Source organism: Vidua chalybeata, chromosome 25 (genome assembly GCF_026979565.1).
Source record: "Vidua chalybeata isolate OUT-0048 chromosome 25, bVidCha1 merged haplotype, whole genome shotgun sequence".
In the NCBI taxonomy this organism is placed as follows: Eukaryota; Metazoa; Chordata; class Aves; order Passeriformes; family Viduidae; genus Vidua; species Vidua chalybeata.
Window position 1 is genome coordinate 1,238,607 of NC_071554.1, and position 26,766 is coordinate 1,265,372.

The 26,766-nt window shown below is 47.9% G+C and overlaps 1 protein-coding gene across 1 annotated transcript in view; it reads left to right on the top strand.

The window, feature by feature from the left end:
• CSMD2 (CUB and Sushi multiple domains 2) overlaps positions 1–26,766 on the top strand; it is a 273,933-nt gene that overhangs the window by 137,961 nt on the left and 109,206 nt on the right. Inside the window, exons 11-13 of the mRNA XM_053964332.1 lie at positions 5,688–5,791; positions 9,842–9,954; positions 18,554–18,736. Of these exons, the coding sequence (XP_053820307.1) occupies positions 5,688–5,791; positions 9,842–9,954; positions 18,554–18,736 (400 nt within the window). The remainder of the gene's footprint in view (positions 1–5,687; positions 5,792–9,841; positions 9,955–18,553; positions 18,737–26,766) is intronic.

Consider the following 26,766-nt stretch of genomic DNA (forward strand, 5'->3'; position numbering starts at 1 on the left):
AAGCAATCAATTATCAGTTAACTACTAACTTTTAACTTCATCAAGGCCTACTCACTTATTTTAATTAACTCTAGTAAGGCTTATCTCTCTAACTAAAATCTTAGCTCCTCTAAAATCACTAAATCCCTTAAAGTTGATGTTTCAGGTCCTATAGGTCAGGGTGACCCCAAGAGAGATCGTAAAGAGTCTTTGCGTCCCTTAGCCCAAACGCAGCCAAAGGAGCCTGGAATGTTTCTGATTGTGCTTTCAAGACACATCCAGAAACATCCAGACAAATCCAGACACTTCCAAATGCTTCCAGACACATCCAGGCACATCCAGAAACATCCAAACACATCCAGACACTCCAAATGCTTCCAGACACATCCAGGAACATCCAAACACTTCCAAACACATCCAGAGACATCCAGACAAATCCAGACACATCCAGACAAATCCTGACACTTCCGAATGCTTCTAGACACATCCAGAAACATCCAAATGCTTCCAGACACATCCTGAGACATCCAGACAAATCCAGACACTTCCAAACACTTCCAAACACATCCAGACACATCCAGACAAATCCAGACACTTCCAAACACTTCCAAACACATCCAGACACATCCAGACAAATCCAGACACTTCCAAATGCTTCCAAACACATCTAGACACATCCAGAAACATCCAAACACATCCAGAGACATCCAGACAAATCCAGACACTTCCAAATACTTCCAAACACATCCAGACACATCCAAACACATCCAGACAAATCCAGACAGGTCCATGCATGTTCAGAAACATCCAAGCACATCCAGATATATCCAAACAAATCCAGACAACTCCAGACACATCCAGACACTTCCAAACTCATCCAGAAACATCCAGAAACATGCAAGCGCATCCAGAAATATCCAGACAAATCCAGACACTTCCAAACACATCCAGACTCCTCCACTGTCCCAGGTTGCTCCAAGCCCTGTCCAGCTTGGCCTTGGACACTTCCAGGGATCCAGAGCCAGCCACAGCTCCTCTGGAAACCCTTCCCAGCCCCTCCCCACCCTCACATCCGAGGTTTATTCAGCCCCTCAGGCTCAGTTTCAGTCCCCACACAGACTCTTCCCCGTGTTTCCCAGCTGCCTGGAAATCCCTTGACCTTCCCTCCCTGCTGACCGCTCGTTTTGTTCAGGGTTGTAATTAAAAGTGAGCGTAATTATTTGTAATCGAAGCCCCTTTGATATCTCATGTGGAGGGCGGGGAGGTGCCCGAGCAGCCCAGCTCATCAGGGCAGGGAGGCTGTGCCAGGAATGCTGATTTTTCCCTTTTTTTTTTTTTTTTTTTGGCTGTGGCTGGCCCTTATCCAGCAGGATTTCAGCCCCCAGGGGCAGAGGAGCGAGGTTTGGGTCTATCTCGTGCTGTTTATGCAGTGTTGTAAATTGAGTCACGTTTTTGCACTGGTTGAAATTTAAACACAAGCCCTTTCTGTACGGGTGTGGCTGCCCTGGCCTGGGAAAGATCAGTCCCTGTCCATTTTTCCCCTGGCAATGGGAATTGAGTTGAGGGCAGTGTTTGGTGCCCTCACAGCTTTTTCCAGTCTCAGCCCTTGTCTCTCCTCCAGATCTGGAGCAGAAGAACAGGAATTTCTTTGCTGTGTAGCTCCAAAAACCCTTTCTGAGGTGTTATTTCTGCTCTCAGAAGGTGACAGGGTTTGTTCCTTTCACTGTCTGGACTCCTGCAAACATCATTCCATTAATTCTGGATGAATCCTGAGCCTCCCATTTCTTCTCCCTTGCCTCTGGACATTCCTGAACACTGGGGGAATCTCACAGGATCTCTCATTATTATTTTTTTTTTCCTGGGAATTGTTAGGAAGTGCTGGGATCCTGCTGGAGTGGAGTTCTCCCTCCCTGCTGAGCTCAGCCCAAGCCTTCAACCAGCACAGATCTCTGGTGGAGGAGGATTTTCATGAGAAATATCCCTAAATTCCCATTCCCAGGCTCAGTGCTGTCGTTATCCCTGGCGTGCCTGCACAAAACCTGGATTTGGGGAGGCTCAAGTGTGGAACCAGGAGGTTTTTTTTTTTTTTCTGGGAGGGATTCAGTGGTTGATCACCTCCCTTCATCAGGGGGATGGGTGTCCATGGGCTGGAATTCAGCCCAGCTCGGGCTCTGGAGGGTGTTTCATCCTTTCCCACGATTTCTGTACATTTTCGTCTCCAAAAATCACCAACATCCAGGTTTTGTGTGGCTGGAACAGTGTTTGGAGAGCTGGGTGCAGGCATTTCCTGGGGGTTTTGTGGGATCACAATTCCAGTTGGGTTTCCTGCTACGAATTACGAAGGAGGAGATGAAAATCATGAGGGAAATACTCCCCTGGGCTATGCCCAGTGCTTCTCTGACCCTTTTGGGGTGAATGTTCAGCTCTAATCTTCAGCTCTGCTCCTTTGCTTTAGTGCCAGTGCTGTGCCCAAAGTTTTCCTGCTTTTCCATCAGCAGTGTGACAGGAAAAGCTTCTCCTCTGGCCTTCCTGCCTCATTTTTCCGTGGGAGTTTCTGCTTAAAGGACGTTTCTCCTCTTCCCCTGGTTGGATTCTTCCTCAGCTTTGAAACCTGAGTCATAACAAACACAGAATCTGCAAGTCCTGATCCTTTCCTAAATCATAAAGGGGATTGGAATTGGTCAAATCCGTTTTCTCAACTCTCATCAGAGATTCCACAGCACGAGGAGCTGCAGGTTCTGCTCCATCATACACAGAAATAGGGAAATTTGTGAGCTGTGAGAAGAGATCCCACTGCCCTTTCCTTTGAAATGATAAATAGCTTTAATTAATTCAATTAATGTCAATTTTTGAGGGTTTTATTGGGGGGGTTAGGTGTTTCAATGTCATTTACATGGAGGGAAAACTCCTGAAGCAGGGAAGAAAAGCACCAACCCCTTTGGGAAGACCACAGCTCTCCTTTCCTAAGTCATAAATTGGTCAAATCCAATCATTTTAAGATTTCTCAACTCTCATCAGAGATTCCACAGCACGAGGAGCTGCAGGTTCTGCTCCATCATACACAGAAATATGGAAATTTGTGAGCTGTGAGAGGAGATCCATTGCCCTTTGCCTTTGAAATGATAAATAACTTAATGAATTCAATTAGTAATGCCAGTTTACAAAGGGTTTGTTGGTTTTGGGTGTTTCATGCTGGAAGTTTTAATTTACAGCTTCCCATCCAATTCTTGGGAACAAGGAGCGTTAAGTGCCTGAGCTGGAGCTGCTGAAGTGCTGCAATCCTTTTATGGGCTCTTTGGATCTGTTCCTTGGAGCTCTGGGAGAAGCAGGGAGCTCAATTTAGGGCTCATTTGCAAATCCTCTGCTCTGTCTTTGGCAAAGGAAGAGCCTGAGATCCACGGAGCCCCAAAATCCCCTCCAAATTCACAAATTTTCCCCTCAGAATCGGGAATTCCGCATCCATAGGGCTGAGGCCTCCTGGCTGACAAATTGGGATTGTTTCCTCTGCACAGGGGGCACATCAATTTAGACATCAAATTTTTTTTTTTTTTTTTTTTTTTAGCTGGGCCCTGGTGCCCTGGGAATTAATTCCAGCCACAGTGGGAAAATAAATCACTGGGGAGCTGAGAAATGCATGTGATAATTGGGGGATTTGCATAAAAGCTATTTCTGGCCCTTTTTTGACATGATGGATGATGCTGGTTGAGGTTTTTCCTGGGGTTATTCCCACCTGGAGCAAAAAAAAAAAAAAAAAAAAGCCGTGTCCAAGCTGATGGAGGGAGAAGGGCCCCTCCAGGGGGATGATTTATCCCAAATGGAGGGGGAAACTCTGGAGCCTGGGGAGCAGGGAAATGAGGAATGTGCTTGTAAAGCTTCAGGTTCGAACTGCAGTTCTCCTGGAGAGAATTATTGTGGATTTTTCTCCTCAGAATGTGACTGAACTTCCAATCACTTTGGAATCAGGAGTCCCATCCCATTTTCCTGGCTTTGCTGATTGTTCCTTGTCACTTCAGCAGCTCCAGGTTTGGGGGTGCTGGTGGCTTTAACAAATCATTAAATAATTAAATCATAACATGAAATTAAATATTTAAATCGAATTAATTACATTCCCAGCTTTCAGAGCAAAAGAAAAAAAAAAAAAAAAACAACCCAGGAAAATGAGTAAATAAATGCAATATTCAGCATCCAGATCTTGTGCCACGAGGTTGCAGTCTTGAGTGTGCTGGGATGTAATTAGTTGTTTAATTAGGGTCAGAGTGCTCAGGATGCAGCTCCTTGAGTGGCTGAAGTAATGGTGTGTGCAGATCTGCAGCTCGGTGTCCTCGGGCTTAATTACATTATTCCAATATTTCATGCTTTTGTAGCCTGCACAGGTTAATATTTGGGTACTAGACACAAATTAAAGTTGTCTGAAGCATCACCCAGGCTCCTGGTTCACCATCCCGGGGCTTTGGGGAAAAACTCCTTCTTCTCACAACGACTAAAATCTCTACATTTCATTTTCTGTGCATTGCAAAAATACTGTGTTCATCCATAGAACAGAAGACACAGGACAGCTCAGCCTGAACTGTATAAACACCTTTTTTTTTTTTTTTTAAATTATTTTTGGTTTGAACTTGGAGGTTTTTATCCCCCTGGGAATCCACACCTGCTGAGGTTTTGCAGGAGGTGCTGCTTACAAAAGCAAGGAAGGGCAAGAAGAAGATTTTGGGTTTCCTGGGCTTCGGCTCCTTGCCCCAAGCTGAGGTGGGAAGTGGCCCCAGAGCTCCTTGGCACTCACCTGGCTCCTTCTCCTTCTTGACTTCTGGAGATTTTGTGTTGTGTGAAGCAGCTGAAGGAAGCACCAACCCACATTTGGGGATTTAATCTGTTAAAAGTCAGGGAATTTATTGAATCTGCAAAGGTCTTGTGCATTTGAGTGGGTTTTGTGCTTTTTGTTTTGTCTTTTTGCTGGTCAGGCAAAGAATCCAAGAAACAAAACTCCATTGATTTCTGCTGGTGGGGGATGTGAAACTCTTCTCTAATTTAATTAATCTCTTCTTTTGCTGTTTGTTCAGCCTGTCCCAGGCTGGGTTAAGGACTCTGCCCCCTAAATTGGAATTGAAAAGCAAAAATTCCCAAAGCAGCTGAGAGCCTTGGAGCACAAACTTCCCTGGGAGTTCTGCTCCTAAATGATGCAGAGAGGCTGCAAAAATCCAAACTGTAATGGATTTTGGATGGGTGGAAGAGGAGAGAAAAAACCAGGGATCATGGATGTGGCGGTGCTGAGGATTGTGTGTGCAGACAGCAGGGGAGAATTCTCTGACAATTCACAAAAATCCATAAATTCTCTCCTGCTCTGACCACGATCCAGGAGGATTTCCTCAGCCACAAAGTAAAAATACTCTGCATTTACTCCATGCACATCCAAACCCACCTCCAGAGCTCCAGCTTTGGGGTGGGAAAAGGCACCTGCAGCTCCCAGCACACAAATATTGATATCGGTGAAGGCACCCGGGCAGGCAGGAGATCAAGCAAAGGCGATCCAAACCACGTGTAAAAATCCTGTTAAAAATAAAATAAAATAAAATAAAATAAAATAAAACCAACAACTTTCGGGCACGTTTGGGAGATTTTGATGCTCTTGGAAGCTGCTGCGGGATGCATGAGCAGGGCAGGGCTGGGTGTTAATTGATGAATTGTGCTAATTGTTGGCGTGTCTTTGGCAGGTGATCAAACTCACCTTCGAGGAATTCGAGCTGGAGAGAGGCTACGACACGCTGACAGTGGGGGATGGAGGCCAGGTCGGAGAGCAGAAATCTGTGCTTTATGTGTGAGTAACAATTCCCTCCTGCGGGGATGCGCCTGGCCACGGAGGGGCTGCGGGCCTTGGGACGCGGGGATCCGGTGGTTTTTGGGCTGCTTGTGGCTTTTGGGGACAGAAAATTGTCCCCTCTGTGCTTCCCTCCCGCCCAGGGAGCTGAGAAAAGCGGGGATACAAAAGGAAAAGCAGCCCAGGCACGCAGCAGGAGCTGTTTGGATCTCTCTCTCTCTCCTGCTGCCATCATTTTTGAGCTGTAAATCCAAGATCTTGGAGTGACATCCCCAACATTTCACACCCAGGGTGCGTCTGGGGAAACGAGGCTTCTTCCAAGGCTGGGATTCGGGGTTTTTGCATCCTTTTCTTGCAGATCTGATGTTCTGTGGAGGTTTCTTCATGTGCAGATGGTCCTGCTTTCCCTCCAGGCTTCTCCAGAACCACTCCAGCAAAGCTGGTGTGCTCTGGCAACTGATGGGGAAATTCATTGCATTTTTTTTTCCTTCTTCCTCTTGTTTTTCCACGTGAAGCAGCCTCCCACTCCATTTTCACGTATCAGCATTTCTTTGTCTTTCCCAAACATCTTTTTCCCCGAGGTTTTTTGTTTCTTCCCAGCACGTGGATCCTTGGTCAGGAACCCCAGCCTGGAATGTGAAGGTTGAGTGCTGCTCAGGTGTAATTCACGTGTCCCAGAACGTGTCACAGCTGCTTGGTCACAGCCTGCAAAATCCCTGCCATGGATTTGGTAGAAATTCCTGCCATGATTCCCCATTCCAGCCCTTCTGGTTTGCCTAAAACCCACGAAGATTTTCCTCAGATTGGATTTTAATAATTCCTTGGGGTTTTTTTCCCACTCTCTGTTATCTCCTCAGCACTTTGCTGGTGCAAATTTGGAATATCTGTGACTGAGCAAGTTGCAGTGCAGGAAGCTTTTCCCAGGAAGTTTCCAGTGAATTCCTGGTGCTAATGCTTCCACAGAATTTTTTTTATTATTATTAATAATCTGGGAGGATTAATTGAAAAGTAATGAAATGAGAGAGAGGTGTAAAGACCACAGTGCTAATTAACGTGCTTGCAAGTCCATGGATCACTTTTTTCCAGAGTTTTCTGCCCACTCCCAGCTGGATTCACAGATCAGGAATAATATCTGGATACAAAGTGAGGTTCCTTTGGAAGAATCAAAATGCAGAAACTCCTGTCAAAGGCAGTAATTCCAATTTTCTTCCTGCTCTTCACTTCTCCTTGGCTGTTGAGGAGCTCAGCCCTGCTGCCTTTCCAATCAAGGAACGCACTTGAGTGGAGTTGCACAGCAGCAGATTCCATCCCAAGCAGAGCTGGGAAGGACCATTTGTTTCCAGGCTCATTCCCATCCCTGGAAAATGGGAGCAGAGCAGATTGTTAGGCTGAGCTTCCTGACTTGCAGAAGGAATTTGATTTCCTGAAGTAACAAGCACCCAAATCAATCACCCAGCTTGTTAAAAGTGGGGTGGCAAAGGATGCAGAAAGCTTTGAAGCACCTTTTCCTGGGAGTTTTTTTTCCTCTTGGAGTGTTCCTCATTCCTGCCTGGCTGCTGCTTCAATAAATAAGCTGAGAATCAACAATAACACTCCTGAACATCTCTGGGATGCAAAACAGGCACTAAAACAAGATCACTTCTTCATTTAACAGCGCCCTGAGATCAATAAAATTCCTGCTGCAGGTCGGAGCAATCACGGGGCAGAGCTGGGAGAGCTCGGCTGGGATTGTGATTGCAGGAAAAATAAAAACCACTCCTGGTTCCAGAGGCTGGGCATGGCTGCTGCAGGTGTCCCTGCGGCCTGTGAGCTCCCTGGCATGGGGAGGAGAGGCCTGGGATGTCCGGGGTGATCCCATTTCCCTGAGATCCCTGCCCTGGAAAGGAGCTGGCACTCTCTCGGGGTCTGGGTGTCGAGGTGACCCCGAGAGTGTAAAAGCCCTTGTTCTCCCAGCCCTGCAGCCAAAGGAGGAGTCTGAAATGTGTAGGATCAGCTTCTCAAGGTTCTTTATTTTCCCTGATCTAGAACATTCTCTCTCCAGCAGCTCGGCCATGGCATTCTGTCTGCCCTCAGGGCAGTGTTCACATTTTATACCCAAAACTCCGTGTGCCATGGTTACAATAACGTGCCAATGTCTGTCATTGATGTTGGACAGTGTGTCTGTGCCTGAAACCAACAGAAAAGTGTCACCAGCACAGCGAGACATGGAGGGCAAGGAGAAGGAGAAGAAGGTCAGGACAGGCCCAAATTCTTCCACCTTGTCCCCTTGAACCCCATTCCAAAAACCCCAAAATTCTGCTTTTCCACCCTGTGTTAATTCAACCACCACACTGCTCAAACCCTTGTGGTTGTAATTCCTCAGAGAACATTGGCAGCTTTTTCCAGGGGCTAAAATCAAAGCCACAGGTGGTTTTGACTTCATGCCAAGGTCCCCGAGCCCCCTGCAGGGTCTGGAGCCAGCCAGGGCAGCCAGAGGGATGTGCTGGACTCTGACAGCACTTGGCAGGGAGCAGATGAATGTCACCTGCACTGGGTGGGTGACACAGCCCTGGGAGCTGCCACAGAATCCTGGAATGGTTTGGGGCAGAAGGACCTCAAAGCTCATCCAGTGCCACCCCCCTGCCATGGGCAGGGACAGCTCCCACTGTCCCAGGCTGCTCCAAGCCCTGTCCAGCCTGGCCTTGGGCACTGCCAGGGATCCAGGGGCAGCCACAGCTTCTGTGGGCACCCTGTGCCAGGGCCTTACAGCCCTCACAATCAGGAATTTATTCCCAAAATCCCACCCAATTCTCCCCTTTTCCAGTTTGAAGCCGTTCCCCCTTGTCCTGGCACTCCAGCTCCTGATGCTGAGCCCCTCTCCAGCTCCCCTGCAGCTCCTGGCAGGTGCTGTGAGGGCTCCACTCGACCTCCCCTTCTGCAGGCTGAACATTCCCAACTCTCCCAGCCTGGATCCTGTCCCTTTATCAGCTTCACATCCCTCCTCTGGCCTTGCTCCAGCAATTCCATGTCCCTCTTCTGCTGAGTTCACTTTTATCCAGGAGCCTTTCAAGTGCTGCTGTTGTACCTGGGGCCAGGCCCAACCCAGAGCTGAGCACGGGCATGAGTTTGGATTTATTTAAACACCGCAGGAAAGCTAAAAAAACCCTCTCACCCCCTCTCCACTCGCTCTTAATTTCTGAATTTCTCGCAGATAATACCTCAGCAGAAACAGGATAATCACAACATTAAACACAGGCGACACAAGAGCCCTCCTGCTCCTGGAATAATCATCCTGCCCACACAAATGCTGTTCCTGTTTCCAGGAGCGCAGGGGAGGGAGGGAGCTGAGCTCCACGTGGGCATCTGCCTGTGCAAAAGATGCTCCCGTGGGTGGGGGATAAAGCTCTAAAGCTGCGTTGAACCACCACCACGAGGTGATTAATCCCAGAGGCTGAATGAGCCTCATTAATAGGGAGAGATCAGCGACATTTCCCTAAATCTCCTCAGCCCTCCCGGGAGGATCCTGAGGGGAAGGCAGAGCCCTGGTCCTGCTGGGATTAGTGGCACTTCTCAAGGGCTCACGGGGGGGTTGTCCAGCACATTTGGGGCTTGGTCTGCTGGGTGCTTTTTTTTTTTTTTTTGCCTTTTTTTGATCCTTGCAGAAACTTCTCTCAGGGCAGGAATGGAGCAGGGGATGGGTGGGAAGTTATTTTCTGTACTACTGGCGGCTGCTGCGAGGGCAGTTCAGAGCATTCAGTCACTCAGGGCACACTTTGGCTTCTGGGAATTTTATTTGTTTGCTGATGTTTTGCCTCAGCGAGTAGGGGAACGATTCCTTTTTGCAGTGAATTGTAATTATTGCAGTGAGGGTGGTGGGGGGAAGATTCAGCGTGGGGGCAGAACGCTGAACACGACAAGATTTTCATCAGGCTCGAAAATCTCCCAGTTTTTTTCGGGGTGATTCTTAAATAGTTCAGCATTTTCCTTCTCCTGCAGAGTCCTTTATCTGAGGGTGGTGAATCCGAGGCCGCTTGGAGGCCGTTGACTTGTTGCTGTTGTTTATTTTTGCAGCTTGACGGGCACCACGGTCCCCGACCTCATCGTCAGCACCCAGCACCAGATGTGGCTCCTCTTCCAGACCGACAGTGTCAGCAACCTGCTGGGCTTCAAAGCCACCTACGAAGGTAGCCCAGGCTCCTCCCTCCCAATTCCCCTTTTCCCCAAGGACCAGGGAGCAGGGATTGGGGAGAAAAGGGAGCTCCTCTAAATAAATCGAAGCTCTGTGGGTTTTTTTTTTGGGTTTTTTTTTTTTTCCTCAAGAGTTTCCTTTCCCATCCAAGCTGGCTGGCCTGGGGGCTGTCCCGTTGCCTTTTCAGGTGTTTTAGTGGGAAAAAAAGTTGGGAATTTCAGCTGACAGCCTGTGGGAGGGGATGGGATAGGGAATCCATGGTTCCAGCAGTTCACTGGTGTCAGCTGCTTTCAACTGGGACTAGGCTGGGCTGTTTCGAGTGAAATAAAAGTTAATATTGGGATTTTTTTTTCCCAAAGAAACTCCCAGAACGCGGCAAGATGTGAGTTCTCAAGTCTGGCCTAAGACCGTGTGTTTGCTGTCGTCACAGGTGTTGGCAGAAATAGGGGAGTTGTGAGGGGAAAATCTCCCTGGGAGGAGCTGGAAGTGCCCAGTGGGAGCACTCAGCTCTGGATTTTCCAGCCCCAAATGCACATGGACTCACTTTAAAGGTGTTTCCCCTGTTTGCAGCCTTGTGTAAATCAGTTGGTTCTCAGTTCAGCTCCGGCAGGGTCCGGCTCGTTGATGTTGCCCAAGATCACTCCCAAATCTCCAATCCCAACTTTTATCCTCCTGAACAAGATTTTTTTTTTTTTTTTTTTTTCATCATAATGAACATAATGTGAGGGAGGTTTTTTTTTTCTCATCCCTCACCCAATTTCCCACCCACCACCCTCAGCCAAACAGCACAAAGAGCTCTGCAAAATTCCTGCTGCCACATTTTCCCTCAGAAAAAGCCGTTTTGTCAAAATTTCCCCCCCTGTATGAATAATATTTGATGGAGAAAGCTGTGAAAGATTCATGTCAACTTGTTTCCTTTCAATAATGTCAAAACACTTGGTTTGGATGCTCTTGTTTAGTTTTGACTTCTATTATTCCAATGTGGAAGTGATTTTGCTTTAAACATTCATCGGGAGGAATGTTTCAAATTCTGGATTTCCAGTGCTTGGCAGAAGGAGTTTGGATTTAAGTTCCACTTTCCTGGAGAATCCTTTCCTTCCCTCTGCACAGAGCTGAGGGGTGCTGAAAATTTTGGGAGAGAGCTCCAAGCCTTCTGGGATCCTGGGGCTTCTCTTCTCCCTCTTTTCCTTTAATCCTGGCTGATTTGTTGGGAAAACTCCTTCCCCTGGAGCTGGTGCCTTCCACATCCACCAGGATATTCCTGTAGAACTCCCAGCCCATTGTAACAGCTGGGATAAAGGATTTCCTTCAGGCCACATTTTCCAGAAGTTCCTGAGAAATTTAGGATTGATTAAAGAAGGTCCAGACTCCCATCATTTCCTCCTTCTGAGGGATATTCCCCTATTTGCACTGAAGTCTCCAAAAAAAAAAAAAAACCAACTTATTTCTTTATTTCTTCTACTGATGAACCTGAGTTTATGCCAAGCAATACCACAAAAGTAAATTAATTTTATAAATTCCCGTGGTAAGAACAGAAACATCACAACATGAAAAAAAAAAAAAAAAACCACCGAAAACCAGAGCAAAGCCAAACTGTAATTTATTGCTGTACTGTTTTAATAGAAAGCGAGAAATTCAAATTAAAACCAGATTTATGGATGCTCCCACACTAATTTAATTTGGATTTCTGCTGGAATTGGGAAGGAGCTGAGTCAGGTCTGAGCCCCCTGCTGCAGGCAGGGGATGATTAAAGGCTGTTTATTGTCGGGGGAGTGCTGAGCAAGGCTTTGGCTGTGGAGAGCTGGAATTCAGCCCCACGGTGCTAAAGAGGCTGAGGAGCTCTGCAGGGCTGGAGCTGGAGATTTCCTCCCCTGCCCTTTGTGCTTTTAATCAAACTTTTTCATCTTTACCACAGGAATTGGCACAATTGATTGACTTTTATGCTATTGCTTGGAGTAAACTCCAGTTCTTCAGCAGAAGAAATAAGGGATTTTTTTTTTTTTTTTAATTTCAAACTTTCCTGCAGCTCTTTTGCCAGTTATCCAGGTGGGAATCCAGGCCTGGGTTTTTTATTTTTTTGGGGGGTTCTGCACCTCCTGCCCCCCTGTTTTGGTGCTTGTTGGGGGTCTGTCAGGAGGCCAAGGGGTTTCCATCCCTCCTGCTCTGCTTTCCCATTAAATTCAATGTGAATTTAATTAAATTAAATGTCTTTTGAGTTTTTCACAAACCAGGAGCCACAGAAGGGCTTTGAGTGCTGAGCTGAGCTCTGCCAGGCTCCTGTTCCTGGCGTTTAAGCCTGGCCCAAAGCTCAGGACAGGGTTTGATGTGATGCTGCTCCTAGCAGAGCCAGGCCCAGTGCTGGTTTTGGGTGGGAGGGTGAGGCAGGAAGGTTTTTTTTTTTTTTTTTTTTCCCTTTTAGTTCATCCCCTCCTTGTTGTGTTCCCTCTTTAGATCCTTTTTTTTCCTCCTTCAGGGAATCCCAGACCGGTTTGGGTTGGAAGGGGCCTTAAAGCCCAACCTGTTCCAGCCCTTCCATGGGATGAGAGCCAGACAATCCTTTGGGTTGGAATGAGATAATTCCATTTTTATTCATTCTTGGGGGCAAAATTTGAAAGGCAACAGAAACGCCCTGGTCTTGATTCCTCCAAGTTCCTACCTGACACCATTAGCTTTAATTAATTAAGCCAAGTTAACATTTAAGTACAAAATCCTGTGCGTGAGGTAAAATATTTTCCTTTTTCCTGACTGGGGGTGACGTCTGTGGGGTTTCCTCAGTCTCACAAATCCTTCACCCTGTGGCTGCCCCTTCCAGAAACCAGAGTTTGACTTGCTGGCAGCTCCAAAAATCCTCATTTTCCCCCAGAAATGAGGCAGGCAAGAGCAGGAATTCCCAGGGAGGAGCAGCCTGGATTTGGGGAGCCTGCAGGGTGTATGAGGGAGGTTTTTTTTTTTTCTCATCCCTCACCCAATTTCCCACCCACCACCCTCAGCCAAACAGCACAAAGAGCTCTGCAAAATTCCTGCTGCCACATTTTCCCTCAGAAAAAGCCGTTTTGTCAAAAGTTTCCCCCCCTGTATGAATAATATTTGATGGAGAAAGCTGTGAAAGATTCATGTCAACTTGTTTCCTTTCAATAATGTCAAAACACTTGGTTTGGATGTTCTTGTTTAGTTTTGACTTCTATTATTCTAATGTGGAAGTGATTTTGCTTTAAACATTCATCAGGAGGAATGTTTCAATCTTATTGAAGTAACATGTTTTGATATTTTTGAATCACTCCTCTTTTTTTTTTTATGGAACTTCTGCCCTGCTAAATATTTCATGGATTTTACTCCCTACGCAAAGAAATGCAGGAACCAGGGGGTTTTTTTCTCAGGTCAGAAAACGGAATTTCTGAATAAATTCAATTTCCTGACCTCTGTAAGGTGATGAAACCTTCAAGCTGTGTTTGCCTGCTGCTAACAAGGAGAGGGTGGGAATTGGGAGCTCTAATTCCTCATTTTCCTCCCGTTTTTAACTCCCTGATTTGAGCTGGGGTTGTGCAGAGCGACAGGAAAGGGTGAGGAGGGAGGAGACCCTTGAGAGTTGAATTATTCTCTCTCAGCCAAGGGTCAAAACGCTCTGATTTTACCTCACTTGGCCACATTTTTTCCGAGCTCCTGATGCCCTCAGCCCATCCTGGTTTTCCTGACGCTGCACATTCCCAGTTCCCTTTGGAATTACAGCTCTGGAACTCCTGCTTTTCCCTAAGCTGGAGCTGCTTGCTGCAGAATTCCTGGGATTCCCATCCCTGCAGAGCCACCAGCCCAAGCTGAGGGAAATTTTTGGGGCTGCCTTTGTGGGGTTTTGGCATCTCTGACCCTTCTGGGGGCTGCAGGAGGACGGGGCTGCCACGGGTCAGGCAGGAATTTTTTCTCTTGGGGTGTGGAGGAGTTTTGGGGCTGCCACGATGGAATTTTTTTTGTGTCCATGTCTGGAATTTTGGGGCTGCCACGATGGGAATTTTTTGTGTCTGTGTGTGGAGTTTTGGGGCTGCCAGGATGAGAATTTTTTATTTCCACTTGTGGAATTTTTGGGGCTACCATGATGGGGTCAGGCAGGAATTTTTTGTGTCTGTGTGTGGAGAAGTTTTGGGGCTGCCAGGATGGGAATTTTTTGTGTCTATGTGTGGAGGAGTTTTGGGGCTGCCAGAATGGGAATTTTTTGTGTCCATGTGTGAAGTTTTGGGGCTGCCAGGATGGGAATTTTTTGTGTCCATGTGTGGAGTTTTGGGGCTGCCAGGATGGGAATTTTTTGTGTCCATGTGTGTAGTTTTGGGGCTGCCACGATGGGAATTTTTTGTGTCTGTGTGTGGAGTTTTGGGGCTGCCAGGATGAGAATTTTTTATTTCCACTTGTGGAATTTTTGGGGCTACCATGATGGGGTCAGGCAGGAATTTTTTGTGTCCATGTGTGGAGGGGTTTTGGGGCTGCCAGGATGGGAATTTTTTGTGTCCATGTGTGGAGTTTTGGGGCTGCCAGGATGGGAATTTTTTGTGTCCATGTGTGGAGTTCTGGGGCTGCCACGATGTGAATTTTTTGTGTCCATGTTGGAGTTTTGGGGCTGCCAGGATGTGAACTTTTTGTGTCCATGTGTGGAGGAGTTTTGGGGCTGCCAGGATGGGAACTTTTTGTGTCCATGTGTGGAGGAGTTTTGGGGCTGCCACCATGGGATTTTTTAATGTCCATGTGTGGAGTTTTGGGGCTGCCAGGATGGGAATTTTTTGTGTCCATGTGTGGAGTTTTGGGGCTGCCAGGATGGGAATTTTTTGTGTCCATGTGTGGAGAAGTTTTGGGGCTGCCAGGATGGGAATTTTTTGTGTCCATGTGTGGAGTTTTGGGGCTGCCAGGATGGGAATTTTTTGTGTCCATGTGTGGAGTTTTGGGGCTGCCAGGATGGGAATTTTTTGCTACAGGATGGGCTGGGAGGTGAATCCACTCTTGCTCCATGTCCTAAAGGATGGCTGGAGTGAGGTGCGTTGGAGAATCCTGGAATGCTTTGGATCAGGCAGGACCTCCAAGCCCATCCCAATCCATGGGCAGGGACATCTCCCACTGCCCCAGGAGGGTGCTCCAGCCAGGGATGGGGAATCCTCACCAAATCCCAGCAACCAGAGGGATCCCAGGACATGCAACAGCTGCTGCCCCAGTGACAGCAGCACTGGGGACACTGGGGACACTGGGGACAGCTCCCAGGGCCATCACTGGCACTTGCTGAGTGCATTTCCAGGTTGCAGGGTGTGGGAAGGGAAGGGATGACAGCCGTGGGTGTTTTGAGTGGCAGCAGGGAGCGTCCCCAGCCCCCAGGGTCCCTGTCAGACACGCTGATAAATGTTCCAAATCCACTCCTCCCATCCCAGCTCATTGCTGTTCCTTGAGTTTTCCAGCTGAATTTTCATTTCATGCCAGGCACTGTTGGCCTTGTGCGTTTTTGCTGGGAGGAATGAACAGTTCAGTGCAGCTTTAACACCCAAAATTTTCATTTTCCATCCCTAATATGCAACTGCAGCTCCTAAACAGTTGGATTTGGAAACTGTGCGGGAAGATCCATAAATCCTGGCCAAGGGCTTTCACTGAGAGGCAAAAAACACAGCCTGTTTCACGAAAACTTTTAATATTAATTTATGTTAAATTATTTTGGGGATGCTTCATTAGCTAGCAGTGAGTTTTCAGCTCGAGATGCAGCAGAAGCTCCGTGACTTCTGCTCAAAATACACCTGGATGTGGAGTTGCCTGGAGCCAGAATAATAATGAGGGATGCTTGTTGTTATTCCAGCCAAATTGGGATATTAGAGGGAGTCATGCAAGTCTCAGCTTCCATGATTTGCCTCTGTAAGGGAAGTGTCATAAAAGAGATTTCCAATTTGGTGCAAGAAATTGGAAGCGGGGAGGAAAAGACAGCGAGACTGATCAGAGATGATGGGGATAAAAACCAGAGGATTGGGAGAGGAGTGTGGAGCAGATAAATAATGTGGGAACACTCAGGAGGAATGAAGGAGTGAATTTTTGGGGATAAAAATCAGAGGATTGGGAAAAGAGAGGAGTGTGGAGCAGGTAAACAATGTGGGAACACTCAGGAGGATGAAGTTTTTGGGAATAAAAACCAGAGGATTGGGAGAAGAGAGGAGTGTGGAGCAGGTAAACAATGTGGGGACACTCAGGAGTGAAGTTTTTGGGGATAAAAATCAGAGGATTGGGAGAGGAGCTTGGAGCAGATAAATAATGTGGGAACACTAAAGAGGAATGAAGGAGTGAATTTTTGGGGATAAAAACCAGAGAACTGGGAGAGGAGAGGAGTGTGGAGCAGGTAAATAATGTGGGAACACTAAAGAGGAATAAAGTTTTTGGGGATAAAAACCAGAGGATTGGGAGAGGAGCTTGGAGCAGATAAATAATGTGGGAACACTCAGGAGGAATGAAGGAGTGAATTTTTGGGGATAAAAACCAGAGGATTGGGAGAGGAGCGTGGAGCAGATAAATAATGTGGGAACACTCAGGAGGAATGAAGGAGTGAATTTTTGGGGATAAAAACCAGAGGACTGGGAGAGGAGAGGAGTGTGGAGCAGGTAAACAATGTGGGAACACTAAAGAGGAATGAAGTTTTTGGGGATAAAAACCAGAGGATTGGGAGAGGAGTGTGGAGCAGGTAAATAATGTGGGAACACACAGGAGGATGAAGTTTTTGGGGATAAAAACCAGAGGACTGGGAGAAGAGAGGAGTGTGGAGCAGGTAAACAATGTGGGAACACTCAGGAGGATGAAGTTTTTGGGGATAAAAACCAGAGGACTGGGAGAAGAGAGGAGTGTGGAGCAGGTAAACAATGTGGGAACACTCAGGAGGATGAAGTTTTTGGGGATAAAAACCAGAGGACTGGGAGAAGAGAGGAGTGTGGAGCAGGTAAACAATGTGGGAACACTCAGGAGGATGAAGTTTTTGGGGATAAAAACCAGAGGACTGGGAGAAGAGAGGAGTGTGGAGCAGGTAAACAATGTGGGAACACTGAGGAGGATGAAGTTTTTGGGGATAAAAACCAGAGGATTGGGAGAGGAGCGTGGAGCAGGTAAATAATATGGGAACACTGAGGAGGATGAAGTTTTTGGAGCTCATAGTGATCCAGGGCAGGGAGCCCTTTGGGAATGGGATTGGAGGGAGCAGGAGATAAGAGGAAATTGTGCCTGGGGTTTATTTGGAGTCCAAATGAGAGAGGGATTAACTCAGTGTGGGGGCAAGGCAGGAATGGGAATGGGGTTGGGGTAGGGAGGGAAGGAGAGGGGACAATCCAGCAAATTCCCTGTGTGTCCCTGTGCCAGGGAGCTGAGGGTTGGTCCTGCTTGGTGAGATGTGAGCCCTTGAGTTCAGAAGTTCCTGGAGCAGAGGCAGAGCACGAGCTGCTTTGGATCCCTGTGTTTTTCATTTATTCCCTGTATTTTATTTATTTTATTTATTTATTTATTTATTTTCATTTCTGGGATGGTCACAGAATCTTGGAATGGTTTGGGTTGGGAGGGCATTAAAGCTCATCCAGTTCATGGGCAGGGACAGCTCCCACTGTGCCAGGCTGCTCCAAGCCCTGCCAGCCTGGCCTTGGGCACTGCCAGGGGCAGCCACAGCTGCTCTGGGAATTCTATTCCAGCCCTCACAGGGAACAATCCCTCCCTACTATTTAATCCAAATCCCCCTTCCCTCATCCTGAAGCCCTGGAATTGAGGCTGGGGAGCCCTCAGGAGGGGTTTTTAGGAGAGAATCGGGGTTGGGATGCCACAACCTGGTGGGGGCTTCACCAGCTGGGCCTCAGCCCCTTCCCCACACCCAAAATCCTGTGTTCTCTCTTCCAGCCCCTTCCCCACACCCAAAATCCTGTGTTCTCCCTTCCAGCCCCTTCCCCACACCCAAAATCCTGTGTTCTCCCTTCCAGCCCCTTCCCCACACCCAAAATCCTGTGTTCTCTCTTCCATCCCCTTCCCCACACCCAAAATCCTGTGTTCTCTCTTCCAGCCCCTTCCCCACACCCAAAATCCTGTGTTCTCTCTTCCAGGCCCTTCCCCACACCCAAATTCTGCTCTTTCTCTTCCAACCCCTTCCTCATACCCAAATTCTCTCTTCCAGCCCCTTCCCCACACCCAAATTCTCTCTTCCACCCTCTTCCCCGCACCCAAATTCTGTGTTCTCTCTTCCAGCCTCTTCCCCACACCCAAATTCTCTCTTCCATCCCCTTCCCCACAGCCAAACTCTGCATTTTCTCTCTTCCATCCCCTTCCCACCCCCAAATTCAGTGTTTTCTCTCTTCCATCCCCTTCCCCACACCCAAACCCTGTGTTTTCTCTCTTCCAGCCCCTTCCCACACACAAATTTTGTGTTTTCTCTCTCCCAACCCCTTCCCCACACCCAAATTCTCTCTCCCATTCCCTTCCCCACAGCCAAACCCTGTGTTTTCTCTCTCCCAACCCCTTCCCCACACCCAAATTCTCTCTTCCAGCCCCTTCCCACACCCAAATTCAGTGTTTTCTCTCTTCCAGCCCCTTCCCACAGCCAAGCCCTGTGTTCTTTTTTCCAGAGATCGACCAGGGCAGCTGTGGCGACCCCGGCGTGCCCGCCTTCGGCCGCAGAGAAGGCTCCACCTTCCGCCACGGGGACACTCTGCACTTCCAGTGCCAGCCTGCCTTCGAGCTGAAGGGCCACAAAAGCATAACCTGCCAAAAGAGCAGCCAGTGGTCTGCTCAGAAACCTGTGTGTGTTTGTAAGTGGCTCAGGAGCTCCGGAGCAGCGCCCCGCGTCCCCTCTGAGGGGACCCCCAGGTGGTGGCACCTGCCCGGTGTCACCTTCACCCGGCTCGGGGAGAGGTTTGGGCTCTTCCCTGGGCAGAGCAGAGGGAGATTTGGGCTGGGCTGGGCTCTCCCTGCCTTGTCCTGAGGGAAAAATCAGCCCTTGGTGGCCATCACAGACAGGGCAAAGCAAATTCCAGATTTAAACTGGATTCTGTTTGCAGAGGGAAATTTGGGCCGTGCTGGGTTGTCTCTGCCCTGAGGGAAAATCAGCCCTTGGTGGCCATTGCAGACAGGGCAAAGCAAATTCCAGATTTAAACCTGGATTCTGTTTGCAGAGAGAAATTTGGGCTGTGCTGGGTTCTCTCTTCCCTGAGGGAAAATTCAGCTCTTGGTGGCCTTGGCACAGACAGGGCAAAGCAAATTCCAGATTTAAACCTGAATTCTCTTTGGAGAGGGGAATTTGGGCTGTGCTGGGTTCTCTCTGCCCTGAGGGAAAAATTAGTCCTTGGTGGCTTTGGCACAGACAGGGCAAAGCAAATTCCAGATTTAAACCTGGATTCTGTTTGCAGAGGGAAATTTGGGCTGTGCTGGGCTCTCCCTTCCCTTCCCTGAGGGAAAATTCAGCTCTTTGTGGCCTTGGCACAGACAGGACATGGCCAAATTCACGATTTAAACCTGGATTCTGTTTGCAGAGGGAAATTTGGGCTGTGCTGGGTTCTCTCTGCCCTGAGGGAAAAATTAGTCCTTGGTGGCTTTGGCACAGACAGGGCAAAGCAAATTCCAGATTTAAACCTGGATTCTGTTTGCAGAGAGAAATTTGGGCTGTGCTGGGCTCTCCCTGCCTTGTCCTGAGGGAAAATTCAGCTCTTTGTGGCCTTGGCACAAACAGGACATGGCCAAATTCAGGATTTAAACTGGATTCTGTTTGCAGAGGGAAATTTGGGCCGTGCTGGGCTCTCCCTTCCCTTCCCTGAGGGAAAATTCAGCTCTTTGTGGCCATCACAGACAGGACATGGCCAAATTCACGATTTAAACCTGGATTCTGTTTGCAGAGGGAAATTTGGGCTGTGCTGGGTTCTCTCTGCCCTGAGGGAAAAATCAGCCCTTGGTGGCCTTGGCACAAACAGGGCATGGCCAAATTCACGATTTAAACTGGATTCTGTTTGCAGAGAGAAATCTGGGCTGTGCTGGGCTCTCTCTGCCCTGAGGGAAAATCAGCCCTTGGTGGCCATCGCAGACAGGGCAAAGCAAATTCCAGATTTAAACCTGAATTATCTTTGGAGAGGGGAATTTGGGCTGTGCTGGGCTCTCTCTGCCCTGAGGGAAAAATTAGTCCTTGGAGGCCTTGGCACAGACAGGACAAAGCAAATTCCAGATTTAAACCTGGATTCTGTTTGCAGAGGGAAATTTGGGCCGTGCTGGGCTCTCCCTTCCCTTCCCTGAGGGAAAATTCAGCTCTTTGTGGCCTTGGCACAGACAGGACATGGCCAAATTCACGATTTAAACCTGGATTCTGTTTGCAGAGGGAAATTTGGGCTGTGCTGGGTTCTCTCTGCCCTGAGGGAAAAATTAGTCCTTGGAGGCCTTGGCACAGACAGGGCAAAGCAAATTCCAGATTTAAACCTGGATTCTGTTTGCAGAGGGAAATTTGGGCCGTGCTGGGCTCTCCCTTCGCTTCCCTGAGGGAAAAATTAGTCCTTGGAGGCCTTGGCACAGACAGGGCAAAGCAAATTCAGGATTTAAACCTGGATTCTGTTTTTGGCCCCTCATTTTCCCCTCACGATCCGACCCTCTCCAGGCTCCCTCCTGCTGGGCCTCGGTTTTGCATTTGTTCCTTGAGTTCTCGGCAGCTTTGGGATGTTCTGCTCTCCGTGGTGACTCGGGATCACATTTTGGGGTGGAAATTCCCCACTTGGTGATAACCTCACTCTTCTTTTTATCTCCTTTTCTAATTTGTTGGCTCTGTTAAAATCTGGGCCTTGGAGCAAGGGAGCGAGGCTGAGCCTGAAAAGAACAGGAGAGGAAAATGCAGTTGAGGGAGGGGAGAATGGAGAGAGAGAAAGCAGAAATGTTGTTTTTTTAGAAGTGCAGCTGCCACACTGGGTGGGATTCCAGTGGAAATATGGTTGATCCATGGAAAGGATGGAGCTGGGAGGGGGAAAAAGCAGATCCTGCAGAGCTGGATGAGGGTCTGGATAGAGCTGGGAGAGAATTTGGGGTCATGGAGAAGGGGGAGAAGCAGTTTGAAGTCAGTGCCTTTCTTTTCAAATACTTATTTAAGCTCAGAGAAATGCCTGGGGAAAGGAAGCAATTCCTCTGAGTCCTGCCTTTTCCAGCTGCCATCCCTCCCTTCCTGTCTGTTTTTTGTTTTTTTTTTCTTTTTTTTTTCTTTGTAAGCAAATCAGCTGGAGGTGCTGCTGAGGAAATAAATACTGGAGTTTTTCCTGGTGATCTGGGAGGTGGGAAGTGTTAGCCTGGTTCTGTGCTGGTTTTTCCTTTTAATTTCTTGGGATTTCAGGTGACTTTGGGCAAGTTGGTGTGGTCGAGGCTCGTGCTGAGAGTTTGGAGTGAGGATAAATCTGTGGTTTGTGCTCAGGGCAGCAGAACTGGGTCACAGCAGAATAGAAAGGAGACTTTTTGGTAAATTGGTAAATTTTAATTTTGGCAAATCTGGTAAATTTCTTCGAAATTCAGGTGTCGGGGGGTTTGTTCCTGTGGGATTTGGGAGCCTGGTTGGTTCTGGGATGTCTGGGGGTGTGTTCCTCTTAAACCTGGTTGTCTGCTCCTGTAAAATGTCAGTGGCTGGGTGACTGTTTCTGTACAATTTAGGTGTCTGAATGTTTGTTTCTGTACAATTTGGGTGTCAGGGTATCTGTTCCTGTACTTTGTGGGTGTCTGGGTGTTTATTTCTGTGCAATTCAGGTGTCTGGGTGCCTGTTTCAGTTTGGGTGTCTGGGTGTTTATTTCTTTACACTTTGAGTGTCTGGGCATCTGTTTTTGTCCAATTTGAGTGTCTGCATGGCTGTTTTTGTGCAATTGTGTGTATCTGGGTGTTTGTTCCTGTTCCATCTGTGTGTCTGGGTGCCTGTTCCTGTTCAGTTTGGGTGTCTGGGTGTTTATTTCTGTGCAATTCAGGTGTCTGGGTGCCTGTTCCCATTCAGTTTGGGTGTCTGGGTGTTTATTTCTGTGCAATTCAGGTGTCTGGGTGCCTGTTCCCATTCAGTTTGGGTGTCTGGGTGTTTATTTCTGTGCAATTCAGGTGTCTGGGTGCCTGTTCCCGTTCAGTTTGGGTGTCTGGGTGTTTATTTCTGTACACTTTGGGTGTCTTTCTGTACAATTTGAATGTCTGGCTGTGAGTGATGGCTGAACAACTTCCCTCTGTCCTGCTCCATCCTGCACTGCTTGCACCAGCTCCGTAGTTCTGTTGTTGGCTTTAAAAATGGCATTTCCAGGCTTGGGGAATGCGGTGTCTGTCACAGGCCAGGGCAGTTCCACACCCAGAACTCGATTTTGGCCAGAGTTTGTTCCTTTTTCTCAGCAAAACGGGCTCAGGGGGGGTCATTGGATAAATATCCCTGAAGGAAAACCCTTGTGCTCCCTCAGCTGAGGTTTGTGCTCTGATTTGGGGATAGAATATCCTGTGGCTGAGGAGGTTATTCCATTTATAAACAGAGAATCAGCTCCATAATTCCTGCTCTGGATTTGCTGACACTGAGGATGGAGATGTGGTGAGGGACAGGAACATTCCAGAGCTGCCAAAACCTCCAGATCCAGGGTGGGAATTGCTGTTCAAACATCCTTGTGTGGAGTAGAGAAAAAAACCTCCTAATTTTCTGATTTTATTTGCAGTGGGAGGCCCCCAAAATTCACTTCACGAGGTTCATTTGACAGAAAAGAGCAGGGCCCTGGTGCTCCTGTGGGGGGGGTTCTGCAGTGAGAGAATCTTACAAGGATCTTCGTTCTTCCCTTCCCTGCTCCTCCTGCCTTTCCCAAGTTTTCATCCTGCATTTTTCCCTGGGTGCTTGACCCGTGCCAGGCAGCGCCGTCCTGTTCCGTGGGGGATGATTGTGGCACCAGGAGTGACAATAAATGCCATTGTCACCACCTTGGGCACTAAAGGCAGAGTTCCTGCCTTGGTTCACGTGCCAGGTCTGGGAGAGTCATTCCAGAATTTCTGCTGTTCAGTTTGTTGGGATCAGACTTGGAAAACCCAGGTTTTCTGGACCCGCCTCGTGTTTGGCAGGGAATTAAATGGTGGGGGAGTAAAAGGAGGGGATTTGTGCCCAAAAAATCCTGGGGAGGGGGAGGTTCTGCACTGACCCCAGCGGGGTTGGGTTGGTTGGCGTCGCTCAGCAGAGTTTTGGGATTCATGTGGTCATTCCTGGGAAAGTTTGGGGATAAATCTGAGAATGTTTGAGTGGATTGGGAACAAACGCATTCATTTCTGGAAATGTTTGGGTTTGAGATTCACGTGATCATTTCCTGGGAATGTTTGAATGGATTTGGGATAAATCCGTTCATCCCTGGGAATGTTTGATTGGTTTTGGGATTAGTGTGGTCATTTTTGGGAATGTTTGAGTGGATTTGGGATAAATCTGTTCATCCCTAGGAATGTTTGATTGGGTTTGGGGTTCATGTGGTCGTTCCTGGGAATGTTTGAATGGAACATATTCATTTCTGGAAATGTTTGATTGGGTTTGGGATTCATGTGGTCATTCCTGGGAGTGTTTAGGTTTGGGGATAAATCTGAGAATGTTTGAGTGGATTGGGAACAAACACATTCATTTCTGGAAATGTTTGGGTTTGAGATTCACACGATCATTTCCTGGGAAAGTCTGAATGGATTTGGGATAAATCTGTTCATCCCTGGGAATGTTTGATTTGGTTTGGGGTTCATGTGGTCGTTCCTGGGAATGTTTGAATGGATTGAGGATAAACATGTTCATTTCTGGGAGTGTTTGAATGGATTTGGGAGCAAATTTATTCATTCCTGGCAGTGTTTGATTCCATTTGGGGATAAATCTGTTCATTTCTGGGAGTGTTTGGGTTTGGGGATAAACGTGTTCATCCCTGGTTGTTTTTGAATGGATTGGGGACAAATGTGTTCATTCCTGGGAATGTGTGAGTGGATTTGGGATAAATCTGTTCATTCTTGGGTTTGTTTGTTAACACGTGTTCATTCCTGGTTGTTTTTGAATGGATTGGGAACAAACGTGTTCATGGATTGGGGATAAACGTATTCATTGCCGGGTGTATTTTCATGGATTTGGGATAAATGTCTTCATTAACATTCCGGTTATTCCTGCCAAAAAAAATCTGCCGCAGGGAAGTGGTGGCTGCCCAAAAGTGTCCCCCCTGCCCCTGAGGGACAGTCCCATCCCAGCCTGCAGGAGCTGGATGCTGCACTTGGCAGAGGAGGGAGGAGCACAGGAGAGGTGAACAACAGCACCACGAGGCTTTTTTTTTTTTTTGGGCCAAAAAAATGGCCACAAATTTCCACCCTCTTGTAGCCACTGCAAAAATTCCCAAGGGAGACTGCTGGGAGAGGAAGAGTTCTGTTGGAAATCACGGGAACTCAGGAGAGGAAGGTGCAGAAGCTTTGGAGCACATCCCAGCAGCAGATGGCTGCAGGATCCCTGGCAGGAGCAGCCCAGCCCTGTCCCAGTGGGGATCAGCAGCTCCCAGTAAGTTTTTAAAAACTTCAACTCATCCCCAAAGCCACTCCCTGCTCCTGCTGGAGTGGGTGGCAGTGAAACCTGCTCTTCCCTGCACATCTATTTTAAATTCAGTGATATTTTCTTCAAGATTTGGTTCCCAAAACCTGCCTGGTTTTCATTCTTCTCCTCATACCTGCAGTCCCACCCCCGGACTGAGCCGAGTTTTGTTGCTCTGAAATACCAAAACCCTCCCAGTTAATTTTGCTCCGAACTCCTTCCCTCACCTCCCACTTGCCCTGTGGTGCCACAGGGTTTTCAGGAGGAAAAGGCACCATGAGGTGCAGTTTTGTTTTTTTTTTTTTTTCCCCTTGGAATAAGAGCTACAGAAAGAGGAAAATACAAAAGGTAAACAAAGCACTTTGCTGCCCAGCTGGAGCAGTGCCCTGAGCTTCCAGAACTGTCCTGCTTTTCCAGTCCATCACCAAGTTCTGCCTAGAGGAGGAATTTTTGGAAAAAAAAGGAAATGCAAGGCAGAAAACCCACTCATGTCTCCCAGCTCTTTCCCAAGACTTCTGTGGGAGCAGGATCCAAAAACTGTGAGGAAAGTCGGGAATTTTGGATTGTTTCCATGGAAACTGCAATTATTCCAGTGATTCCTTGCTTGGTTTTCAGCTCCTGACCCCGGTGCCTTTCCTGCTCCCATGGTGTGGCCTCTCTTTGGGATCAGCCCTGGATTCTCCTGCAGGATGAGCAGGGGTGGAGTGTCTGGAGCCAGGAACGGGAGAAGAGAGGTGGTCTGGGAGGAGATGGGATCTGGGAAAGGAAGAGAAGAGAAGAGAGAAGAGAGAAGAGAGAAAGAGAGAAGAGAGAAGAGAGAAGAGAGAAGAGAGAAGAGAGAAGAGAGAAGAGAGAAGAGAGAAGAGAGAAGAGAGAAGAGAGAAGAGAAGAGAAGAGAAGAGAAGAGAAGAGAAGAGAAGAGAAGAGAAGAGAAGAGAAGAGAAAAGAAAACTTCAGCAGGAACTTCTGCTGAAGAACTCCTGCCTGATCCATGTGCACATCCATGTCCCTCTCCTAAGGGAAGAACCAAGGAGCTGCTCCTTCATTGTTTCACTGCTCTAAACCAAGGCAGAATCCTGGTGGTGCTTGTGATAACTTGAACAAATCCCTGTGCTGGTTCATTCATGACGTGGTCTCGCTACTCTGTCTCTGCTGTGATTTATTCTGTATTTAATAAAGGGATTTTTCTCATTGCCTTTGCAGTAATTGGTCAGCAATAAGGATTATTGACAAATGTAGCAATTATTGACACGGTCAGCTCTGTAAACAGACCCCTGTGCTGTGCACATAATGAAATGTGCATTTCCTGGCATTTAACAAGGGTAATAAATATTAATTGCAGCCAGGGCTGCTCCCAGCCCGTGCTGCTGATGGACAGCTGCAGGCAGCAGGGCTGGCCTCTGTCATGTTGGGAATGACTCCTGCTGCTGAGGGCTCTTTGGGAAGCTCCAGCAGCAGCAGACAGGTGCAGCTGGGCTGTCTCCAGCTTTCCTGCTGCCATCATCTTCCTCCTGACAGCCTGTGACACAGCTGTGTTAAACAGCTCCTGGTTTATCCCAGTGTCCAGCTCCAGGGAGGCTGACGTGGATCAGAGCTGAAACCTCCTTCCACAGTGAGGGAAAACCTCCTTCCACAGTGAGGGAAAACCTCCTTCCAAGTGAAGAAAAACTTCCTTCCACAGTGAGGCAAAACCTCCTTCCACAGTGAGGCAAAACCTCCTTCCACAGTGAGGGAAAACCTCCTTCCACAGTGAGGGAAAACCTCCTTCCACAGTGAAGAAAAACTTCCTTCCACAGTGAGGCAAAACCTCCTTCCACAGTGAGGAAAAACGTCCTTCCACAGTGAGGGAAAAATCCTCCTTCCACAGTGAGGGAAAACTTCCTTCCACAGTGAAGAAAACCTCCTTCCACAGTGAGGGAAAACCTCCTTCCACAGTGAGGGAAAACCTCCTTCCACAGTGAGGGAAAACCTCCTTCCACAGTGAGGAAAAACGTCCTTCCACCGTGAAGAAAACCTCCTTCCACAGTGAGGAAAAATGTCCTTCCACAGTGAGGGAAAATGTCCTTCCACAGTGAGGGAAAACCTCCTTCCACAGTGAGGAAAAACGTCCTTCCACAGTGAAGAAAAACATTCTTCCACAGTGAGGAAAAACTTCCTTCCACAGTGAGGAAAAACTTCCTTCCACAGTGAAGAAAACCTCCTACCACAGTGAGGGAAAACCTCCTTCCACAGTGAGGGAAAACCTCCTTCCACAGTGAGGGAAAACTTCCTTCCATGGTGAAGAAAAA